General features: G+C 35.1%; 1 protein-coding gene and 1 non-coding gene across 15 annotated transcripts in view; both read right to left on the bottom strand.

Annotated features, from left to right (window-relative positions):
- The window catches only part of ZNF638 (zinc finger protein 638), a 136,785-nt gene that overhangs the window by 40,817 nt on the left and 72,090 nt on the right, over positions 1-23,878 (bottom strand). For 10 of the 14 annotated variants that reach the window (XM_072769755.1, XM_072769760.1, XM_072769762.1 and 7 more), the window contains 8 exons: positions 19,679-19,740; positions 13,414-13,452; positions 11,965-12,257; positions 10,030-10,307; positions 8,299-8,445; positions 7,275-7,397; positions 1,226-1,284; positions 796-848 (listed from right to left, as the gene is read on the bottom strand). In XM_072769755.1, the coding sequence (XP_072625856.1) occupies positions 796-848; positions 1,226-1,284; positions 7,275-7,397; positions 8,299-8,445; positions 10,030-10,307; positions 11,965-12,257; positions 13,414-13,452; positions 19,679-19,740 (1,054 nt within the window). The remainder of the gene's footprint in view (positions 1-795; positions 849-1,225; positions 1,285-7,274; positions 7,398-8,298; positions 8,446-10,029; positions 10,308-11,964; positions 12,258-13,413; positions 13,453-19,678; positions 19,741-23,878) is intronic. The other 4 variants (XM_072769758.1, XM_072769769.1, XM_072769767.1 and 1 more) reach the window with 1 other exon arrangement.
- Positions 22,698-22,799, bottom strand: LOC140601969 (U6 spliceosomal RNA). Its single transcript, XR_012005030.1, has one exon. It is a non-coding gene; the product is annotated as a U6 spliceosomal RNA (small nuclear RNA).

Raw genomic sequence — 23,878 nt, 5'->3', positions numbered from 1 at the left:
GAAAGAAAGAAAGAAAGAAAGAAAGAAAGAAAGAAAGAGAGAGAGAGAGAGAGAGAGAGAGAGAGAAAGAAAGAAAGAAAGAAAGAAAGAAAGAAAGAAAGAAAGAAAGAAAGAAAGAAATTCAGAACACACTATATACCTTTCTAAAAGAAAACATACAAAACAATTTAACTTTCTAAATTTTATAAACTTTCTAGTTTATATCTACTTTATTTTAGCTTTTCTGTCTCATCCTTCATTATCAAGCAACTTATTCTTACTAAACTCAAAAGAGGGTTTGTTGTGGCAGTGACTTCTTTCCAACCCCAAACAGATGGAGAAAACTCAGTTTATTAAAACTGTATGCAAAATTCACTTAGCTAATTCATAATAAAGACCTGCAATGTTTTCCTGAGTATAAAGAAACAACTTTAACACTTGAGTGTAGTAACACTGCCTTCTGTTTGGTCTTTTTAGTTTACCTTTTGGCTCTCAGCAAACTTCCAAAATCAAAGGAGACCAAACAAGCAATCTTAACATATCTTTGTGTTGTATCTTATTGGTAGGGGCTGAAAGGAGATACTACAAAATTAACCTAAACAGCTATTACCTATGGAACTATGATAGGTATTTTATAGACACTATCTCTTTGAACCTTTATATATTAGCTACTAACCACTAGCTTAATATAGGGACCAATCTGGGTTCCTTCTACAAATACACAATAAATAGTTTTCCTACCATCATCTTGTAAGAAGTTTCTAGTAAACTGACAAAATATACTTCTTTGGAGGAGTATTAAAAGTAACAACTTACGGGCAGAAGCTGAAGTCACAGTTTCAACACCTTTGGAAGCGTCTATATCTTTTCTATTTAAAAGAAGAAAAAATTTAGCAAAGATTGAAAGTCTAAGTTCTAAAACTTCTGAAGATGAAAAGCTTAATCTAAAAAAGTTTAGAGGCGCCTAACTGGTTCAGCAGGTAGGGCATGTGACTCCTCATCTCAGGGTCATGAGTTCAAGCCCCATGTTGGGCATAGAGCTTACTTAAATTAAAAATTTTAAAAATAAAGTTAAGGCAATTCAATTTGAACAATGTCTCATTTAAACTGGAGTCAGAAAAAAAAAAGAAAAAAATAAACTGGAGTCAGGGTAATAAAATATATTAAAAATGCAGTTGCACAAAAGTTTTAAAATTTGAATTCACATGCACATTCATTCTCAGATATGAAATCATGCGTTACTCACTTTAAAGCAGATGCAGATATTTTCTTTGAATCTGATGTCTTTTTCTTCATCTCTTTGTTCTGTGAAAGAAAAAGATTTTGAAAAAGAAAAACTTAAGTTTCTTCCCCAATTATCCAAGGCAATTTAGAAAATACACACAAGCAAAAAGATATACAACAAAAAACATAGATATTATGATATTCAGATCAATTTAACAAATATCTACTGAATGTTCACTAATTGTCAAGCAGAATTTTAGGCACTGGAGAGTAGTAAATAAAACAAAATTCTTAATGAGTTTACCTTCAAGGGTTAAGGAAAGAAAGACCACAAGGAAATTAAAAATATATACATATCATATGGGTTAGCAACAAGAGCTGTGGAGAAAAGTAACAGAGAAGGGAAACAACTGTTCCTGTTTGGGAATGAGGAGCTATGCAACTTTCAAAAAGTTTGTTACACAAGTCTACTGAAAAGATAACATATGAGCAAACACCTACAGGAAAGAAGAGAGCAAGCCATTCCCTGCGTTGACAGCACTCCAGACAGAAGGAACAGGAACTGTAAGACTTTTGAGATCCAAGCCTATTAGATGGTTTATGAAGTATAAAGGATGTAAAAACTTGAAATGAAAAAAAAAGAAAGAAGAATAAAGGATGCTTGGGGTTGGAAGTAGAGATGGAAAGAGGTACATGGTGGTTTAGGGGCAGACTGTGGGTGGAATGTGTGGTGTGAACTCTTATAAGCCACTGTTGAGTACTGGCTTTTCCTCGGAGTGTGATGAAAAGCTGAAACTATGAACGGCAAAATCAATCTGCTTCTATGTTAAGAACAGAGTCTGAGTGGGTGAAAAGGTAAGGACAGAGGTAGAGACTGTTATAAGGCTACAGTAATAGCCAAAACAAAAGACAGTGGTGGACTGGACCAGGATGACAGCAATTAGATACTGAAGTGTCACTGCATTATTTGAAATGTTTTTGTAAGAGAGTGGTAAGAAAATGTAGATCAATGGTAAAAGAGAATTAATGAATTACAAAGAATTTATCTCTCTTCCATTACACTAAGACTAGACTACTCCTTTTTATACTTACACCGTTTGTGCCTGAATTATTAGAGGTTGCCCCTGTATAACTATAAAATTTAAAGTCTTCAACAGTATTAAAGTGGTGTCCTCTTTCTCGAATTTCAGTGATTTGCAGACTGGGTCTCCTGAATATACCCACCATGTCTTTCCTCTTCATCACGAGAAAACTATTAAGTTCCAAGAAGAGTGAGAGCACATCTGTCTGTTCATCACTCTATCTTCTGCAGATATCACAATGCCTTATAACAGATTTTTAAGAAACAGTTTTTCAATTAAAATGAAATTAGGGAAGCCCGGGTGGCTTGGCGGTTTAGCACCACCTTCAGTCCAGGGTGTGATCCTGGAAACCTGAGATGAGTCCCACGTCAGGCTCCCTGCATGGAGCCTGCTTCTCCCTCTGCCTCTGTCTCTGCCTCTTTTCTCTCTCTCTGTGCCTCTCTCTCTCTCTGCCTCTTTCTCTCTGTCTCTCATGAATAAATAAATAAAATCTTTAAAAAAATGAAATTAAACTGTCGTCTGAATTTTGATTTTATCTTTGGTTTTATTGCCTTGTTACTTTTTCTATAATGCTCAAACCCTAATAACGGTTTCTCAGCATTGTTTTTCATTTCTATGCAATCTTCTTGGATATTAGCTAACTGCTTACTCTGGGTTTTAGATGTAATATTACTATGAATCTTTCTAAAAATACTAAACTAGGGCAGCCCGCAGGGGCTCAGCGGTTTAGCGCTGCCTTCAGCCTGGGGCCTCATCCTGGAGACCTAGGAGCGAGTCCCACGTCAGGCTCCCGCATGGAGCCTGCTTCTCCCTCTGCCTGTGTCTCTGTGTCTGAGTGTCTCTCATAAATAAATAAAATCTTTAAAAATAAATAAACAAACCAAACTAAAAATTTCAAAGTATTGTTTTCATTTAGTTTTTGCAGAGTTAGGCTACAGCACTACTTCAGAGCTGCAATGAAAAATCTGATACTTTTTTCTAGAGAAAGTACTCCTGTTCCATTAAAGAAAATTCTAGGAGTATGGACCACTGTCCATTTCTGCGAAAAAAAAAAAAAAATGCCTGCTTTCATCAGATTCTTGGTAGTGGTAGCCCAAAAATGGTTAAGAATCAGTACTAAGAACTGAGGTCTACATTGGCTTATAATTAAAGACAAGGTAATTGAATTTGTTAAAGTTGTGCCAATTCATATTTTAATCCAGTTTTATTTACTTATTTTTTATTTTTAAAGATTTTATTTATTCATTCATGAGAGACACAGAGAGAGAAAGAGAGAGGCAGAGACACAGGCAGAGGGAGAAGCAGGCTCCATGCAGGGAGCCCGATGTGGGGATTGATCCTGGGACTCCAGGATCACGCCCTGGGCCAAAGGCAGGCTCCAAACGCTGAGCCACCCACGGATTCCTTAATCCAGTTTTAAATACAGGGATGTAGGCAATTTTCATCTTTTCTGTAACATTTCTTCATTGAATCGAAGAAGTAGCAAAATGGAGCAGATATTCTTTGAATCACAGCCAGAGTCAAAGGCAGTCCTAACACAAAATATCAAATGTGGACGAAAACTTTTTTCTTGGTCTGACTATTCGTGTCAAAATTAAGATCTGGACCAAGAAAGCTGTAGCAATGCCCTTCTTCCTGGTTTGGGCTCCAAGTCTGTTTTAGTTTGCTCTTGGAAAAGAGTTGATGTCTTCCCCTGTAATAACAGGCTAAGAAGGTTATCTATACATTTCCAATCTGAAACATCCATAGCTGGAGTTCTCTATGGGATCTCCTCCAGTCAGTCCCTAGGAAGGCTGCTCAATTACAACAGAGTCATGAGTTAGCCTCATTCAAACTATATTTAGTTGAAGAATACCAATATTTTTGACACAAAGATGGCATGTTTTCTAATTTATAGTGCTGATAGCTTCCCCTATTTGTTACTATGAAAATCAGAATAGTAAATATAGGTGGGCTCTTCTTGGACTTGTTACAACCATACCAACCTTATCAAAATGTTATCAAAGAGAATTATTTTAATCTTACTGAAATATTCTAATAACCTAGATGTATCCTTAATCTACCTGTTTTCCCAGATTAAACTTTTTAATATTAAAGAAGACTTTCTCCTCTGTTCTCAAAATTTAATGATCAGCCAGGTCTTGCTTGAGAGTTAACTCGTTTAAGCTATTTCTCCTTCCTATTCTCAAGTTTACTAATCTACCTGAAACCATTACTATTATTATAAGAGGCTGGTTGGCTAGATGAATCTTCTAAACAAACTTCAGTAGTTTTTTCCTCTTTTCCCCTTTAATCACTCTGCTAAGCTTTCCTCCTCTTCTTCAATCATTTGCCTAATTTATTATACAGATCACTCCCAAATGAATTTATCTAATCCATCCACTTTCCGTCACAGCTCTGTTCAAAACATTGAATAACACTGAACGGTCTACAGGATAAACTTTACATTCTTAAATATATAATTCAATTCAATTCTTGCTTCTCCCTAACCTTCTCTGCAACTAGAGGAGTAACGTGTCACTGTTCTGGTAAATCATATGTCAGTAAAAGTTGCTCATTCTTCCATTAAAAAAAAAAGAAAAAATTCAAAACAAATAAAACCTAAAGAAACCTTCTTTTTGCTTTTGGTTTTTATTCCTTTTTTTCTGCTTGGAAAATAAATTTTATGGATTACCATAAAATTCATTTTTCAAATCAGGACAATGAAAATAAATATATGGTATGTAACAGATGTAAACTAGGATCATGGGTTACTCTAGCAGTAACTAATCAGAAAACATAAACAAAATAAAACATATAGATCCTTTATGGACTAGCAATTTAAGTAATATTTATGATATATACAAATAAATAGAATAAATAAACTTAACATCCCCTCCAAAATGTACTCATGGAAACATTACTAAAAACCATTATGAAAAGACACTATATGAAGTCTACATAGAGACAAGCCATGCTTCTGAAGAGAAAGAATAAGTATTGTAAATCATCCATACAAATGCAATACAGTATCAGGAGTAAATGTTCAAGATTAACCAAAATATTTTTTTTGTTGTTAAAAAGATTTCATATTTATTTATTTTAAGAGAGAGAGAAAGAATGTGCGTGCATACGTGAGAATGAGCAGGGTGAGAAGCAGATGCGGAGGGAGAGGGATGGGGAAAACATTACAAGCAGACTCTGTGCTGAGTACAGAGCTGAACATGGGTCTTGATCTCAGGTCCCTGAGATCAGGGCCTGAGCCAGAAACCAAGAGTTGGATGCTTAACCAACTGAGTCACAAATAGGCACCCCAAATAAATTTTATTTTTCCAAATTAATTTTAAGTAAAGAACAAAGAAAAAGGATTCTATCAGAAAGATAGGCAATTATGTAAAGTTACAGTAATATATAATAACTGATATCACACAGTATTGAAACAGAAATAAACGGATTGATCTAACAACAGTATGAAAAGATCTACGTGTGCAGGGTAATTTATACACATAACGATGGTTTTTGAAATCAGTGAGGAAGAACCAATTAGGTATAAATGGTGTTGGGCTAGTTTGCTATCCATTTTGGAAATAGTATTAATCCCAATAACACCTTAACCACAACTTATAGATTAAAGTAATAATGAAATCACATCTTTTCTGGCACTGGTATAAAGGGAAATTCTAAAACAAGACAAAACACAAAAAGCAGAAGCCATTAAGAGGGGGGAAAATCAACTTGAGTACATTGAAATTAAAAATTTTATATAAAAAAAATTTATATAAATGATATACTGGAAGAAAATACTTCTCAGAGATAATACAAAATTAGTATCAAAATCATGAGCACCTTCAAATGAAATTTCTTAAAAAGACAACCCAATAGAAAGATGGGGAAAGATATACACAACTCATTAAAACAGTAGTAACTAATAATTAAGTATGAAGTTTAATAATAATCAGGAAAACACAAATTAAAGGTCAATACCATATTTTACACATTGCATTTTAAAACTGCAAATATTAAGACGTGGGTAACACAGAAACACTAGTATTCTCATTATTATCAGACAAAATTATTATAGCTACTTAATGGGAGACCTGATATTACTTATTCCTATATAACCTATCACCCAGCAATTCCACTAGATATCACCTTAAAAACAGTACCATAAATGTATAAGAAAGGCCTGTAAAAGCCATATGCAAGGAAGTTAACTAAAGTCCTGTTCTATTAGTGAAAAATTAGAAATAACCTAAATATAAAATCCACAAGGAACTGTTAAAATAACTGTGGTATATTTATACAAAGTGATACCACACAGAAATTAAGAGGAATGAGGAAAATCTATATGTACTAACATTTAGATCTCCAAATCAAATTGCTGACTGAAAAGTACAAAGCCCCTATAAAGTAGATATTCTTCAGCAAATATAATAATTACATGAAAAGAACACTCATACCCAAAGCAAAACTGCAAGTACTTCTTAAAAAAAGCAAAACGTCTATAGACATTATCAATGGATATATAAACTAAAGTGTAAGAAATGATCTAGAAAGACTAAATTTATAAACAGTAATATCTTTAAGGAAGCAAGGGCCCAAAAGAATATATACGCTCTATAATCCTATTTCTTTAAAGTTCAAAACAGGCAAAACTCAATTATGATATCAGAAATCAAACGGGGGTTACTTTTGGGCAGAAGGAAGAGTGTAAGGATTCAGAAGAGGTATACAAGGGGCTTTCCAGGATGTTATCAATGCTATTAGCTTGTGAACTAGGTACAGGTTTCACAGATGTTTCTAATTTTATTAAGTATTTTCTCCTAGTCTATTGCTTGCCATTTAACACTATTTATAGTGCTATTTCTGTAAATATAAAGTCATTAATTTCAATATATTTCAATCTGTTGAGTGAACATTTATGTTCTATGCATTCTTCTGTATGTATCACTTTAAAAAGTCAAACCAACCAAAAACAATGAAACATGTATGATCTAAAACCCAGTTTACCTGTGATTTTTTCTTTCCTGGAACACATACTTTCACACTTTTTCCTTTTATCTGAAGAGGTGTTGTTTCAATGTACTTCATGACTGCAGTAACTGCCTCTCTAAATTCCATTTCCAAGTAAGCCTAAATAAAATGTATTCAATTTTTAGTAAAAAATCTAACTCAAAATTCTCTGCATGACTTAGTACTTTTTGTCAAACATGAAACTATGAAATACCTCCAATCCTGGTTGCTTTTACTTCTCATTTTGTTCAGCTAAAGTGTCATTTAATCTCTAAGGTGTTTTTACACATGAAATGGATATTTAACCTTATAGAATTTCTATACCATTGCCAACGTAAGAAGAGAAAGATAGGTCCATGGCAGCTCATGGAACAATGAGATATAGGAAGGCAGGGCTCCCGGAATAAATGGAGATCTGGTCTAACTGCTGTAAGTCTGATGTTTTTAAGGCTTCTTGCAATAAAAAATACTACTAACTATATTCCCCTGTTTTGTCTCACAATTTTATGTTCTGCTTAGTCTGGAGTTGTTCATAATTGTGATGAACTTTATTGTGTGAGTTATAGGACTATAACCCACAGGTGAAAAATACTGTATAACAACATCATTTTTTTAGTATAATTTTACCAGTGTACTAAAGCAATGGAAAGCAAGCTATAACCTGCCATCTGTTTTAGCAAAGTTTTTTGAACACAGTCCTACCCATTCATTTGTATATTATTTATGGCTGCCTTTGTGCTACAATGGCAGAATTGAATAGCTGCTGCAATCCTATGGCATACAAAGCCTAAAATATTTACTATCTGGCCCTTTACAGAAAAAGTATGCCAATTCCTGTTCTAAAGAATATAAAATGGTATTTGGGAACCCTGTTCACTGGAATCTAAGCACTTACAACATTAACTCTCAATTAACAATTATATATGTAGTAAAAGCTGCTAAAAGATCTTTATAAAGTAATAACCAGACTTTATAATGTAGTAACTTTGTATGTATTTTTAGAACAGAGTGAATGACTCACTTCTTTTCTATATGGAACAATGAGGACATCATTAACTTTTCCAAATGGTTGAAATATTTTTCTAATATCTTCTTCAGTACAGCCATCCTCTGGTAATTCAGATACAAGAAGAACTGAACCATAATGTAAAGACTGGTCTTTCCGAATCTATTTTTGAATGAAAGAAAATTTAAACCAAATTAAGCCATCAAGTACAACAATAAATCCCAATATAATTTCTTCTACCATTAACCTAAGTCCTTTAAAGACTTTTCTAAATATTTTAGCACAATTTAAAAGAAAAATTTAAATGTCAAGGTAGTAAAAAATATGTTTTATATATTACCACCTAAAAGCTTATAGGTTACTCAATCACAGATGCTCTTTTCTGTTTAGAAGCATTTTGTAACAAACAAGACCTATGGAATGTTCCAAAACTGCTGTAGAATATTTTTCTACATGAATCTACATGGCCAATCATTAAGGAGGATGAAACTATAGTTTTGTTCACTTTGTGTTTTAATAGCTGAAACGGTATCTAGATAGGTTTAGCATTTTTAAAAGATTCATATATAATATGTATAAAATCTGAATATCAAATTTATCACCTATATTTAAAACTGACTTTAAAAAAACTTAAAAAGGGGGATCCCTGGGTGGCGCAGCGGTTTGGCGCCTGCCTTTGGCCCAGGGCGCGATCCTGGAGACCCAGGATCGAATCCCACGTCGGGCTCCCAGTGCATGGAGCCTGCTTCTCCCTCTGCCTGTGTCTCTGCCTCTCTCTCTCTCTCTGTGTGACTATCATAAATAAATAAAAAATTAAAAAAAAAAAAACAAAACTTAAAAAGTTCCACTGTCACCATCTAGAAGTCTTGAAACAAAATGAAAAGAACACTATAGATAAATTTAGCCTCTTCAAATTTTTCCCTGTACTAAAAATTCTTCCTAACACTCTTCAAAATGGTGTAATTACAGGTTGATTATTTTAAGTGCATCCTTCTAAATATAACCTCTTTAAAGGCAAGGAATTAGAATTGTTGAAAATATTTAGACAATGTTATGAGTAATGTATACCCAAATACCTGAAGACTTGTTAATATCACATAACCATCTGACAATATGGCTTAACACTGGCAATTACTCTAACATTTGTTCTCCGGATGCTTCATATACTATTTACTGTATCAGTAATGTAATTAATATATACAATACTACACCACTTTTTTAACTAGCAGGTTACAGTCAAAATACACCAATAAATCAGTACCAGAAAATAGGCTATTCTACACTGGGCAACAGTTTTTGACTTCTGAACTGTACTGCAAAAAAGTAAAAAAATAGGCTAAAAATGATCAATTCTCGGTAGAGACTTTTACAGCTTACTGACAAAAGATTACAAAAGCTCATTAATGTGATTATACTCACTTCCCCTACCAGATATCAAAATTCATCACAACCACCTCTTGTGTGGTTAGCTTAAAATACCCAACCATCAAAATGTTCTCACTTTTGATACATCAAATGCCAAACCTCTAGGATTTGTAAGCTACAAGATTTGGAATTAATGGGCTTTTACTAAATTCATAGGAGCAACCAATAAAATATTCTGTATCAACATGGTTTAGTAAGTCATGATTTTAAACTTTTGAAATATGAAAAAAAAGAAATATGAAAATAAAAAATCCAAACAACTTTTCTGTATCAAAATGACACAAGTATCTACATGCACTAACAAATTAAAAGACTACTAACCTTACGCTGGAGAGAAACTGCTTTTTCAGACACTGGTTTACATTCTGGTAAGGTGTCATCTTCAATATTCTTGGCTTTGTAACGAGTACAATGTCCCACTAAACTTGAATCACTCTTTATAGAGTTTGTAGATTTAACTGATGGCTTCAATCCACTGCTAGTTTTAGGCTTCTGTGCTGGTGAGTGTCCTTTATCAACTATTTCAAGATGTTTCTGTTTATTGAATTCTGAAACATGCCCAGATCGTTGTACTACATCTTCGAATGCTTTTTTTCTATCTAGTAAAAAGGACATAAAAACAACTTCAACTGAAAAGAATGTATGATGAACACCACCATCACATCACATTATTTAAAAAAACAAACAAAAAACAAAAAACTCAACTGCCCAAGTATTTATCACACAGAGCTGCTGTCAGACCAGACAGGAAGCAAATAAACATAAAACAATTCTTAATCTTCAATTCTTCACTCATGAGCTAATCTTACACCAGTAGTCCTCAAACTTTTGATTTCAATATCCCTCCTCACTTTTAAAAATTAAGGATTCCAGGGACACCTTGGTGGCTCAGTGGTTGAGCGTCTGCCTTCGGCTCAGGGCGTGATCCCGGGATCCGGGATCGAGTCCCATATCGGGCTCCTTGCAGGAAAACTGCTTCTCCCTCTGCCTGGGTCTCTGCCCCTCTCTCTCTCTCTCTCTCTCTCTCTCTCTCTCGCTGGGTCTCTCATGAATAAATAAATCTTAAAAAAAAAAAATCTTAAAAAAGAATTCATATTTCTTTTTTTTCCTGAGGGCTCCAAAGAGTTTTTGTGTTAAATTTATCAGTATCTACTATATAAGAAATTGAAATAGAATTTTAAAAATACTTAATTCATTTAATAATAATAAATTCATGTGTTAGCATAAAATAACATTTTTATGAAAAACCATTTTAATTCCCAAAAGAAACAAGAAATTAGATGAGTGGCACCACAACACTTTCCCACACACTTTCATGTTGGGCTTAAAACCTGAATTCTCGGGCGGCCTGGGTGGCTCAGTGGTTGAGGGGGGCTGCCTTTGGCTCAGGGAGTAGTCCTGGGGGCCCAGGATCGAGTCCCATATCGGGCTCCCTGCATAGATCCTGCTTCTCCCTCTGCCTGTGTCTCTGCCTCTCTCTCTCTCTCATGAATAAATCCTGGGGGCCCAGGATCGAGTCCCATATCGGGCTCCCTGCATAGATCCTGCTTCTCCCTCTGCCTGTGTCTCTGCCTCTCTCTCTCTCTCATGAATAAATAAAATCTTAAAACAAAACAAAACAAAAAACCCCTGAATTCTCATCTCTGCTTTGGCATCCAATCTGATGGATACATTGTTTCACTGAAATGTACAAAGAAAATCCAGCTTCACAGATAGTTGGAAAAGGAAAGACCTTGAAGACCTCTAAATAGATCTGAGGACACATAAATGAGCTATTTCTAGAAATGTCACTGAACCAGTATTAAGACACAGGTTGAAAACATGAGAAATTTCAAAAAACTTTAATTCATGGGCAAACTAAGATGCTGACATATCCATTGTTTTTAAATTTGATTTTGGGTAGACAGATACCCACACTTCTTTTGACACTTAATAAAAGGAAGGAGAATGGACCAGAGGTTGGGATGTGGGTCAATTTCATATAGAAATTCTAAAAAAAATATATATATATATATAAAAGAAATTCTAAAATATAATAAATAGAATATTTCATCTCTATCTTATTAAAAGAGCTAGGAAAAATAGCTCAAAATGTCAACTTTTGTTAAATCTTGACAATAGCATATAAGTCATGATTTCAAACTTATTAAAGATATAGAAATAAAGAAATTCAAACAAAACCTAAAAAACTTAGTCAAAATAAGTAGATTTATTATTAGCTATATTGTCTATTAATATTCATGACCATAAGTGTACCTGATGATCTAACTGATCTTCGTGATGTCTTTTCAGGGCTAACTGATCGATAACATTTTGGACTACCTCTAAATGGATTTCTCATTCGATATGGTGAACGAGATCTGGATCTGTATCGAGAAATGAAACGATGGCAAATTCTTGGACTTCGACTTCTTGGTCTATATATATAACGTATTGGGCTTCGAGATCGACGGAATCTGTGACTTGAGCTTGATCTCCTAGAACGTCTAGGACTGGGGGAATGAGACCGTCTTCTTGGAGTTTCATTTTCTTTTCTATTGCCTTCATTTCTATAAAGAAAGGGAGGAATCACAAGATTCAGCAATTTAACGTAAATTTAACTTATGTTAAATGACAGAAGTTCCTTCTTAATAACAGACTATAAACACTACCAAACTCTGATACCGTGTATTTAAAACAAAAACCTGTTTGTTATGATGCAATTCACCCTTATAGATGAATAAGAAACAATCAGAACAGATGCTCAGCCCTCTAGTTGCCTGGATCCCTGTTTTGCTATATACAGAAGAATATGTTCCCCATCAATCTCCTGGGCTTCTCCTGTACCACTATGTAGCCAACTATATATTGAAAAGTATTAAGTTAGGGACACCTGAGTGGCTCAGTGGTTGAGCGTGTCTGCCTTTGGCTCAGGGCATGATCCTGGGATCGAGTTCCGCATCACGCTCCTCAGAGAGAGCCTGCTTCTCCCCCTGCCTAGGTCTCTGCCTCTCTCTCTGTGTCTCTCATGAATAAATAAAATCTTAAAATAAAGTATTAAGTTATATAAAAAATTTAAGAAACATTTACATAAACAAATGCTTTTCAACAATTTTTTCCTGAGAGATTATGCCATCTACAAATACTTCTTTGACTGCTGTACTTGCATATACACACGTTAAACAGGGACCTCCTAGGGAATACAAACCTTAACAAAACCATTCCCAGCCTTCAAGGCATTTATAACGTAAGACCACAAACATAAAACAATAACAAAAACATCAATTATCTTCAGAAAAGACTAAACAAAAAAAATATAGAAGTTTAGAGACAAGCTATCACATTTAAGCTGGGATAGTTAAAGAAAGATTCATAAAGATTGTTGCATTTATTTGCTGTTTAAAAGTAAAAATTATCAGGGACACCAGAGTGGCTCAGCAGTTGAGCGTCTGCCTTTGGCTCAGGGCGTGATCCTGGAGTCCTGGGATTGGGATAAGTCCCACATCGGGCTCCCTGCAGGGAGCCTGCTTCTCCCTCTGCCTGTGTCTCTGCCTCTCTCTGTCTCTCTAATGAATAAAATCTTTCAAAAATAAACAAATAAATAAATGTAAAAATGATCAAAATAGGAACTCAATTAAAAACAATTTATCTTTCAAAAAAAAAAAAGGTACCTGTTTACTCTTAAAAGAAAATCAGGTCTCAACAATCACTATTCAAAAGAATTACCTTCTTGATGGAAGGATCTCAGGATTCCAATCGGGATACCTATTTTGAGAATAAATCGTGTTAACGAACAGTTAAAATGAGATTACAATTCTCAATCTTTCCTGCAATGCATCAGGAGGACTGTTCAAAACCAAAGTTGACATAGTAATTTATTAGTATATTAAAATATGAAAATTTTCTTGAAAGTATGGTTTTTGAGTGTCTAATTCAATAAATAAAGCATTATTCTAGTAGGCAATTCAAGGAAAAGAAACACATTCCCAGTATTTTATAAAGACTTCAAAGTTTATTTAAGTAAAATAGGCAATATACATACAAGTGTTAAGAGGCACAGAACAGGGACATGACACACAAGCGTAAACAGGGGTTAAAAGACAAAGACAGTTCATGCACTTTGCAGAATTCCAGAATGTAACGTGTGTGGTGCCCTTTACACTATACCATGCGGTCCTTGAAGAGACATATCTGGTGGAAGAAATCAGGGGAGAATTTGCAGAAAAAGGCTGCTTTTCAGGTAGCACTTAAAATGGTCTACTGTAGGCATGAATTAGGCTAGGTTTCATGCAGTGGTGATACATAAAAGAATTCAGAGGCAAAACAAGTGTTCTATTCCAGGAACTGGTCTGGCTGTAGCATGGAAATGATGAAAAGGAATTATGAGGGGGAAACCTGGAAAGGTAGCTCAGAGTCATAAATTGTGAAGGTCCTTGAAATCAGGTAAGAAGGTTGCACATAAGTAAAAGGCAACAGGGAACCAATAAACATTTCTGAAGTGAAAAGAACACAAGAATATTTTCAAGTCAATTAGAAATAAATATCTGGAATTATGGGGAAAGATGAAGATTGAGTGAGATATTTAAAAATCAGGCATGCAGAAGCCACAAACATAGTACAAAGACTGTGAGATTAACAGAATACTTTATAGGAAAAAAAGGGCTGCAGACAGAATATGCACACCAACACTAAAGAGTAAAGCAAAGACAAACCAATAAAAGGGATTAAGTAGTAATCGCAGGAAGAAAAAAGTACACAGAACAGTAACATCACAGAAGCCTAAGAAAAAGACATCTTCATCCTCAACTTTTCTAGAGAATCTAAACTTAAAAGGTTAATTGGAGGACGCCTGGATGGCTCAGTTGGTTAAGTTCAATTCGATTTCAGCTAGGTCATGATCTCAGGGTCCTGAGATTAAGCCCTGAGGTGATTCTCCCTTTCCCTCTGCCCTTCCCCCCAATTCCTGGCTTACGTGCATCCTCTAAAAAAAAATTTAAAAATAAAAAAAATAAAGGTTAATTGGAAATTTTGGAAACATTTTAAAATTGGAAATTAAATCATTATGTCAACTGATATCCAAAAACAATTTTTTAAAACATGAGAGACACACACAGAGAGAGGCAGAGACACAGGCAGAGGGAGAAGCAGGTACCCTCCGAGGAACGCAATGCGGGACTCCATCCCAGGACCCTGGGATTACCACCTGAGCCAAAGGCAGATGCTCAACCACTGAGCCACCTAGCTGCCCCTCAAAAACAATTTTAATAACCAAGAGGAGACCCAAGTAAGGAAATGGAGGCAGCCAACTCTTTCAGCAAGTCATGTGGCAGGAAAATAAAGTCAGGTCAAAACCATAGTAACGGTAAAGTGGTTTTTATTTGTTGCTGTTTGTCTAAGACACTGTTATAGCAGGTTAACTCAACAATTCTCAACTTCCTTTTCCCTTTTCTGCCTCTACTACAAAGGCTAAAAAGGCTAAATATCTGTTTTCCTAACCTCCTTAGAACATAGCCAATGACAGGTTCAAAACAATGAGACATAGGTGCAAAACCGGTGGAAAATTCTTCCTGCTTCTTGCCCTCTTCTTCCTTCTTTGAGAACACACATGATGCCTGAAGTATCTTCTAACTATAAGGTGACAAACTATGAAGACCAAAAAAGAAAGGTTAACTTTAATCCAGTGTATCTACTATCTGGCATCAACGATTGTCAAAACATGGATAATTTTATTTCATTTACACTTAGGCTTCTAAAATCCTTCCTTACTCTGTTACTATCTAAGAAGGTAAATTTCTAGTCCTATTGTATAGTGTTTAAATCCAAGACCTCTAGAATCAAGCAATGTTAGGTCTAAGTGTAGATGCTAACACTTAATGGCCATAGATCTGAAAGCCAGTTACTTAATGTGAATAAGCCATAACTTTCTCATATGCACAATGCTAGAAATATGCTGTCAACACTTAGAGGTTATTAAATTTCTGGAGCTCTCCAGTTTATGGTTTCACAAGAGCTTGAGGACATTGACTCAAGAGTCGGTGATAATGTTTTGGATCCTCATTAGGTTGACTGCTAAAATACATGTTTTTGTCTCTGTTGCCCAGGGCAGAAAGATAAAGCATGTATACTATTCTGCAGGTAGAGTTTTAACTGCCTGTACATTGCCTAACTAGTTTAAAATGTGCTTCAGAAGCATGACACTCCTCACAGAGGCAGTATAGCATAATGGCTAAGAACAAGGACCTAAGTGACAGTATCTCTGACCCAATGTGCTAACTATACACATCACCTATAGTTTCTGTGACAAAAATGTTCAACGTGTATTTATTGATAAGGAAACAAACAGAAAAGTACAAAATGTACTTTTGGGACATTCTACAAGACAACTCCTTCCTGGATATTTCAAAAGAAGTCAACATGAAAGTATCCTTCTCAAAATGAATGAATAAATGAAAGAAAGGAAGAAAAGAAAGAAAAGGTAAAGTAAGAAAAGAAGAAACAGGCAGATGGGCTGTTCTAGCTTAAGAGACTGCAATAAATGAATCTTGGTTGAATTCTGGTTTGGGAGTGTAGTTGAGGGGTAAGCAGGGATTCAATGTGGTTATAACAGATCTCAGGTTCCTGAGATCAAGCCCCATGACAGGTTCCTTGTTTGGCAGGGAGTCTTCTCCCTCTGCTGCTCCCTCTGCTCTTGTTCTCTCACTCATTCTCTCTCTAATAAATAAAATCTTTAAAAATAAATTTAAAAAACAAATAGTTCAAAATAGTTTAATGAAAATACAAAATAGATGTGGCAAATGATAATAATTGGTGAACAAAAATGAACATATGCATGTTTACTATTCCTTCAACTTTTACAGCTTAGAATCTTTTTTGTTTTTGTTTTTGTTTTTTTTTTCAGCTTAGAATCTTTTCAGAATAATCTATTGAGCAGAAAAGAGGGGAAAGGAGTAAAGATCCATGGGCTAAGAGAGACTAGTTATGCCAATTATTTGCTGTAAGATAGCAGAGAAGTTGATTCTCTATGCCTCAGTTTCCTCACTGGTAAAATTACAAATAGTCATTATACATACATCTCACAAAGTTGCTCTGAAAATTAAATTATGCGAAGGACTTAAATTATGCCCAGCATACAAGAAAAATATATTCTTATTTATTACTAAAATTATGATGCACTGTATCTTTTCTCAGGTTATCCAACTACTTGTGTATCATATCCAGAAAGATCCAACAAAGACAAAGAGAGGGAAGAGTTAATCAGCCTTACGAAAAGGAGTAAGAAGCTAAATATACATCAGCAGGTGAATAACTAAATAGATTAAGGTATAAAAACAAAAGGAACATATGTAAAAAACAAAGAATGGAATAGCAGAGATTTTCCCATGGAATGATTCCAAGCACCTAATCAAATCTATTTCTTATCATTATTTTTTTTTTGCAGTGCAGAGAAACACAAGAAAGAATTATTCAAGAGCATACAACCTGAAAAAGGTAATAATGTAGGCTAGATAATACAGTGGCAGGCACAGAAAGCATTTTAAAATCAGGGCCTAAATGCATGAAAAAAAAATAGGCTATCTACACAGAAGGCTTTAACAGGTATATGTGCCATTTGCTCTAGTAAATTAATGGCAGTGTATATAGCTAGAATCTTATTAACGCTAATGCCTACCTACAGCAAATGACTCACTACCACTTAAATCCTTCACCTTCATAAAAATCAGACATCCCACTGGGTATCTGAGAAAATTTGTGGCTTAGGAGAGATTTTCCATTTCCTAGTGGCAGCTAGGCCTATCTAATTCAAATAACAAATTATCTCCATATAATAACCTATGCTTGTCTACACAATGTTTATATAGAGAAGCAACTCTATTCATAGTCTTTATGATTCAGGTAGGGCTTATTTTCACATTCAACAGTAGGAGCAAGCATATGACACCAACACAGGTAGGATACCCAACTAGTTCCCACAACTATTATAACTGATTTCAAGATGGACAACTAACTCAAAGTGGACCAAAAGAGTCAAACCTTGGACTTAAACAGGAGTTGTTAGGAAAGTGGGTTTTTTGTCATGTTTGTTTTGTTTTTAACTCCTAGAATTATTAACTACACAGTTCATTTAAGTCCTGAACTATGGGGGCTATTTTGCTTTGTGAAGGCAGTATACCGGGGATCTCATGAGGCCAAAGTAGAAGAGATCAGAACAGCCAAGAAACAAAAATATTTCTGACTACTTTGATTTTTGTTACAGCATCAATTCAGCTGTTCCTGAAACTAGTATCACTTCTTAAGCTTCCTCCTTCAATAAACTAATAAATTCCCTTACTTTAAAAACTACTTTGGGGCAGCTGGGTGGTAAAGTCAGTTAAGTGTGAGACTTGGTTTTGGCTCAGGTTGTGAGCTCAGGGTCATGAGACGGAGACCCTCATTGAGCTCCATGCTCAGTGTAGAGTCTGGTTAAGATTCTTTCCTCTCCTTTTCCCTCTTCCTCTGCTCATGGTCCCACTCAGCCCTGCTGGCTCTAAAATGAATGAATGAATCGGGCAGCCCTGGTGGCTTAGCAGTTTAGCGCTGTCTTCCGCCCAGGGCGTGATCCTGGAGACCCGGGATGGAGACCTACGTCGGGCTCCCTGCATGGAGCTACTTCGCCCTCTCTCCCTCTCTGTCTCTCCGTCTCTAATAAATAAATAAAAAATCTGGGATCCCTGAGTGGCGCAGCAGTTTAGCGCCTGCCTTTGGCCCAGGGCGCGATCCTGGAGACCCGGGATCGAGTCCCACATCGGGCTCCCAGTGCATGGAGCCTGCTTCTCCCTCTGCCTGTGTCTCTGCCTCTCTCTCTCTCTCTCTCTCTGTGTGACTATCATAAATAAAAATAAATAAATAAATAAATAAATAATCTTTAAAAAAATTAACTTATTAAAATAACAAAAAAATGAATGAATAAATGAATAAATTCTTTAAAAACTAAAGATAAAATAAAAATTAAAAATAAAAATTAATCTGAGGTAAGTTTATCACTTATGACTAGAAGAATCCTGAATAATCTCAAAAACTTTTTGTGAGGTTTTCATAAAGAACAAAACCAAAATCCAAAACAGCTGTCACAAAATCATTTGCCCCAAAACATGTTACTATCAGTCTAGTGACCAGTAACTTGACACATAACTGTATCATATTTAATGATAGAAGGGGCACTACAATTTAGTTTCATTATTCCAAGGGATATATGAGATTCCTATTAAAGTCACACTTTTTATCTTCATAGCTGTCTGTCTTAAAAAAACAAAAGTCTGAAGAACTGAAGAGCCAATACTGAGGAAACCAACATATCTAGCTTGTTTATCTCCCACTTAAGGTTTATTCTTTTTTTTTTTTTTTCAAGATTTATTTACTATAGAGAATGTGCATGTGTGAGCGAGCAAGCAGGGAAAGGAGGTTGGAGGGGTCAGGTGGGGGAAGGATCCCAAGCAGACTCCACCCTGAGCCGGCTGGCAAGGCTCAATCTCACAACCTGAGCCAAAACCAAGGGCCAGATGTTTAACTGAATGAACCATCCAGATGCCCCTAAGGTTTATTCTTAAAATAGGCTCTAAACCAGGAGATTTAGACCTGAAATTTAATTTGGTGTTTGGTTTGGGGTGGCTTTTCGTTATTTATCCTTTAGGCAAGTGGGGCATATAGAAGAAGGAAATTATATCTACTATAAAATAAAACACTGCAAAGAAGGCAAGCCAGCAAGAAATGAACCTATGATATTAAAAGTCTACCTACTGGGATTAAATTAGGAGAGCATCAGAAGAAAAGATCATACTTAATTCTCTCCTTTTGGAAAAAGATTAAATATACTTTATAAAATACTTCAAATAGGCAATAGCTTTCTAAAAATATTTTTCTCTACAGTACCACAGTAAAGGTATTAAACAGTCATATCTGAACATTAACTATTTTGTAAATTTGCTACCTATAAAAAAGAAAAACTTGTTCTTACTGTTGACGTAACTGGCGGCAGCTCTCAATATGAGTAGATGTATTTTGATGCTGAATCCAATCCTATTGTGAAAGGACAAAAGTGATGAAATTAGAATATTCCTCATACTGACTAATGAAATTAGGCTTTTAAAAATGACACAGGATACTTTTTTCAAAAATTAACAAATCTAGTTATAAATAACATTTGACTACTCAATGATATTTCACAAAAATAAAATGCCTCCAAACAAAGCCACTTAATAGCAGACCACATTGATGCCATTTTGAAATATTTTAGTATAAAACACATTTTAAAAATCATACCCATGGATACTCATTTCGAAATCAAATATATATTTAAACTTGGAAAAAATAAAAGCACTGACCAAAAATAATTCATCTTACATATAAAAATACTCCAGAACACCAAAAACTCTATAAATAATTATAAACAGTATCTGAAATGGCATCTTCAAAATATAGTATGATTTATATCTCTAAATTCAAGCTAATAACATCAACAACAAAAAATCCTACCTCTTAGGCCAGTACCATTCCAAACAAGGTACCCACTATATTAATAAAGGATAAGATTAGTAAAAATATGAAAAACTGCTGATTAAATCTAATTTACTTTCAGGACTTAAGGGAAAGTAACACCACTTCAAGGACAATATCCCTTACATGTAGAGCTTTACAGTGAACAGAATGCCTTTTTAATACATTTCTTCACTTACAAATCTGCCCTAAAATTACATTCTGTACCCATAAATAGCTCCTGGAAGATATTATCTGATTAGAAGTTTTAAAAAAGACAACACAGTTTTCAAAGATTCAATCCCCCAAGTGAAACAGTTAAAAGCAATGTGTATTTTTATTACTCAATGTTTTATTGTTTTTCAGCATTTGGATAGGAAAAGAAATTACTCAACAGTTCTGTTTTAAAATGTTCCTTGAGGAAAATATTATTCATCTCCATTTCAAAAACATTTTAGTATGTCATTGCTACAAACTAGAAGTCTCCAGTTAAAAACCACAGCTGACACTGATCTTGGAATCTGCCTTGTCAAGAACTATCCAAAGACAAATGCATGCTATTTGCAATACTCAGCAACAGGTTATGAAAAACCCTGAACTATTTCATTAAGTCGTGGAGCTGATTGTGGATTGCAAAAATGAAATGTCTGCATATCCCGCTCAATGCTACAAATAGAGTGCTAGCAGAGTTTGGAAGTTAAGAGTCTCTAGTACTGCTGAACCCATGCCTTTGACATTAACTGGACATTGTTTACATCAAAGAGACACACTGCCAAGTAGTGGGTTGGGCATGATTTATTTAGATCATAAAGTGTTTCATGTGAATAAGTTGCCATCATTTAAAAATCCAGTGATTTTACCCCCAAATCCAGACTTCCAGTTTTTCTTGAAGAAATAATACTGGACATATATTCTGTATAGCAACTTTCAACTGATGTTGATAGCTGCCCTATTTAAGGCATACTCTCCAGTCCTACACATACATTCATACACATACACACACACATCCTGTGCTGTTTAACAGGCCCACTTCACGACTGATATCACTTGCTTAAGCTCAGTAAATAAACCTTTGCCACCCCAATTTCTAGACTCTCTAATAACAGTATCCAGATGAGGTAATAAGGGTCCAAAAGTAGTACTGCCTCTCCTGAGAGAAAAAGTGATAATTACTAGGCAGGAAGCTTCAAGGACTGTAGACTTGAGCCCAGAATCAAACTGTGAAAATACCTACCCACGTAAGAGTACACTCTATCCTCTAACTACCTCAAAAATCTTTTACGTTAATTAGTATTTTCTCAAACTGAATTATTTCAGTGAGAAAGATAGCTTCTAAACTGAGAACAGGGATGCCTGGGTGGCTCAGTGGTTGAGTATCTCCCTTTGGCTCAGGTCATGATCCCGGGGTCCTGGGATGGAGTCCCACACAGGGTTCCCTGCGGGGAGCCTGCTTCTCCCTCTGCCTGTGTCTCTGCCTCTTTGTGTGTCTATCATGAATAAATAAATAAAATCTTTAAAAATAAATAAATAGTGAACAGAGAAAAAGACCTAACTTCTAAACCAAGCACAGCTCCTCGTATGACGTCTAAATCTCAATTTAGAAAAGAAATCCATTTCACATTCTACTGTTGCCTTTTTCAGACTATAGTTTTAAAGATTCAGCAGTGGGGAACATATGCGTCAAATGTCACTTAGTAAGAAAAAACTCTGCAATCAGTAATTTACATTTATTGGCTACAGTATTTACAAGATCATATATATGCACATTTACAAGGCAGCAAAATGTATCACACAGAAATGAGAGGTAGTTTGTAACATCTAAGTCCATGTTCACAAATCTCTATCATGTGGTCATCTAGTAGTGAAAAATTTATTAGTCAGATCCATCATGCTGTTCTGTTTAAAAAAAAAAAAAAAGGTGTTTTTTGTTTTAAATGGCAATCTCTGTGAACTCTAATGAATCACTAATGATTTTGTAAGTTTTACTTTTACCATATTAACCTAGACTTTCATCATCTTACACCTGAGGTAACTAGGGAAGCCTCGTATTTGGTGTCTACTGTTATCACTTCTCATTCCTATTCACCTTGCTCACATCTGCCAGATTTATCCCCCTAAAATACACTTTGAACATGCCACTTCATATATCAAGAACTTTAATTAGCTTCCTAATGCATCTCACCTCAAGTCTAAACTCTAAGCTAAGCTTTCAAAGGCCCTTGGTACTTATTGTTATTGCTGACACCTGAAATGTCATCCCTCCCATACGTATATCTGAAGCCTACTTATTATTCAAGACCCATATTTAACCTTCTCCATGAAGTTTTCCCTCCCAGATCCCTCCAGTTCAAAATCAATGCAGTTAGTCACTGTCACTCAATCTTATCAACTAGTGCCTTTTAAGGTCAGAAAGTACATTTATACTTTTTTTTTTTTAATTTTGCTTTCTCCTTTTATAGTATCTATATATGAGATGATGGATGTTAACTACACTTATTATAAAAAATATGGAACATATCATGAATTCTCATGTCATCTTTGCACATGGGCCATGCTAATTTCTTCTGTACCATTCAATTTTAGTGTAAGTGCTGCCAAAGTAAGTATTATTTATACTTCTTTTGAATTACATGCTGCTAAATACGTAACAGGTATTGATAAATTGATAATGCTGGTCTGAATGGATATAAGCCTGAAGATAGAAATATTAAATTTCTCTCCCCTACAGCACAGCCAAACAAGTGCAATCACCACACCATTTGATGCCCTCTAATTCTGTAGATTCCTTAGGTGTGTAATTTTTCTCTTCAATGAGACTATTTAAACTGCTTAAGACCAATGTCTTCATTTTAATATAGCTCTCATTTCTGCCCAGCATCTAATTGAGCCAAGTATGAAACTGGTAATCAGTAAATACTCATTGAATAAACATACATGTTTTTCATTCCACAAAATAAAAACCTTAAGTTCTTTAAGATACCTATCGGGCAGCGCTGGTGGCTCAGCGGTTTAGCGCCACCTTTGGTCCAGGGTGTGATCCCCACATCAGGCTCCCTGCATGGAGCCTGCTCCTCCCTCTGCCTGTGTCTCTGCCTCTCTCTCTCTCTCTGTCTGTCTCTCATGAATAAATAAATATTTTTTTAAAAAATACCTTTCTTGGATTTATCATGACTAATTAAAAGTTCAAATGGAATACAGAGAGCCTATTACTCAATTCAGAATTTAGGCCAGCGCTACTTAAAGACTATTTAACTAAGTGCAATGAATTATTCTGAGATTTTTCAAGACTTGGCTATCTCCCCTGATAGCGAAGGCAACTATTATTTTATTAGAACTCAGCAAATCTGGCTAAAATGAAAAAGAATGCTGCTTTCCTTTGCTGGAGTTAATAAAAGCATCAGCTGAAATCTGGAGAGTGGGTAATACATAGACAATAAAAGGGCAGCACTGGAAGGAGAAAAAAGAAAATTAACACCTATAGGTTTTTAAGCCTATTCAAAGTATACAACCAATGACAGGGCCTTGAATTGAAGCTTATTTCCATGGGAAATACATTCCTTCCTGATTATTTATAACATAAATCTACAAATCACATTAGTGAACAGAAGAAACACTGGTTTCCAAACATATGTAAGTAAATAAAACATACTGGGAAATTCCTACACAAATCCACCAACAGTTA

The sequence above is a fragment of the Canis lupus genome, chromosome 12 (assembly GCF_048164855.1).
Source record: "Canis lupus baileyi chromosome 12, mCanLup2.hap1, whole genome shotgun sequence".
In the NCBI taxonomy this organism is placed as follows: domain Eukaryota; kingdom Metazoa; phylum Chordata; class Mammalia; order Carnivora; family Canidae; genus Canis; species Canis lupus.
Note: the sequence above shows the minus strand (reverse complement) of the source record. Positions and strands in the feature narration are given on the sequence as shown.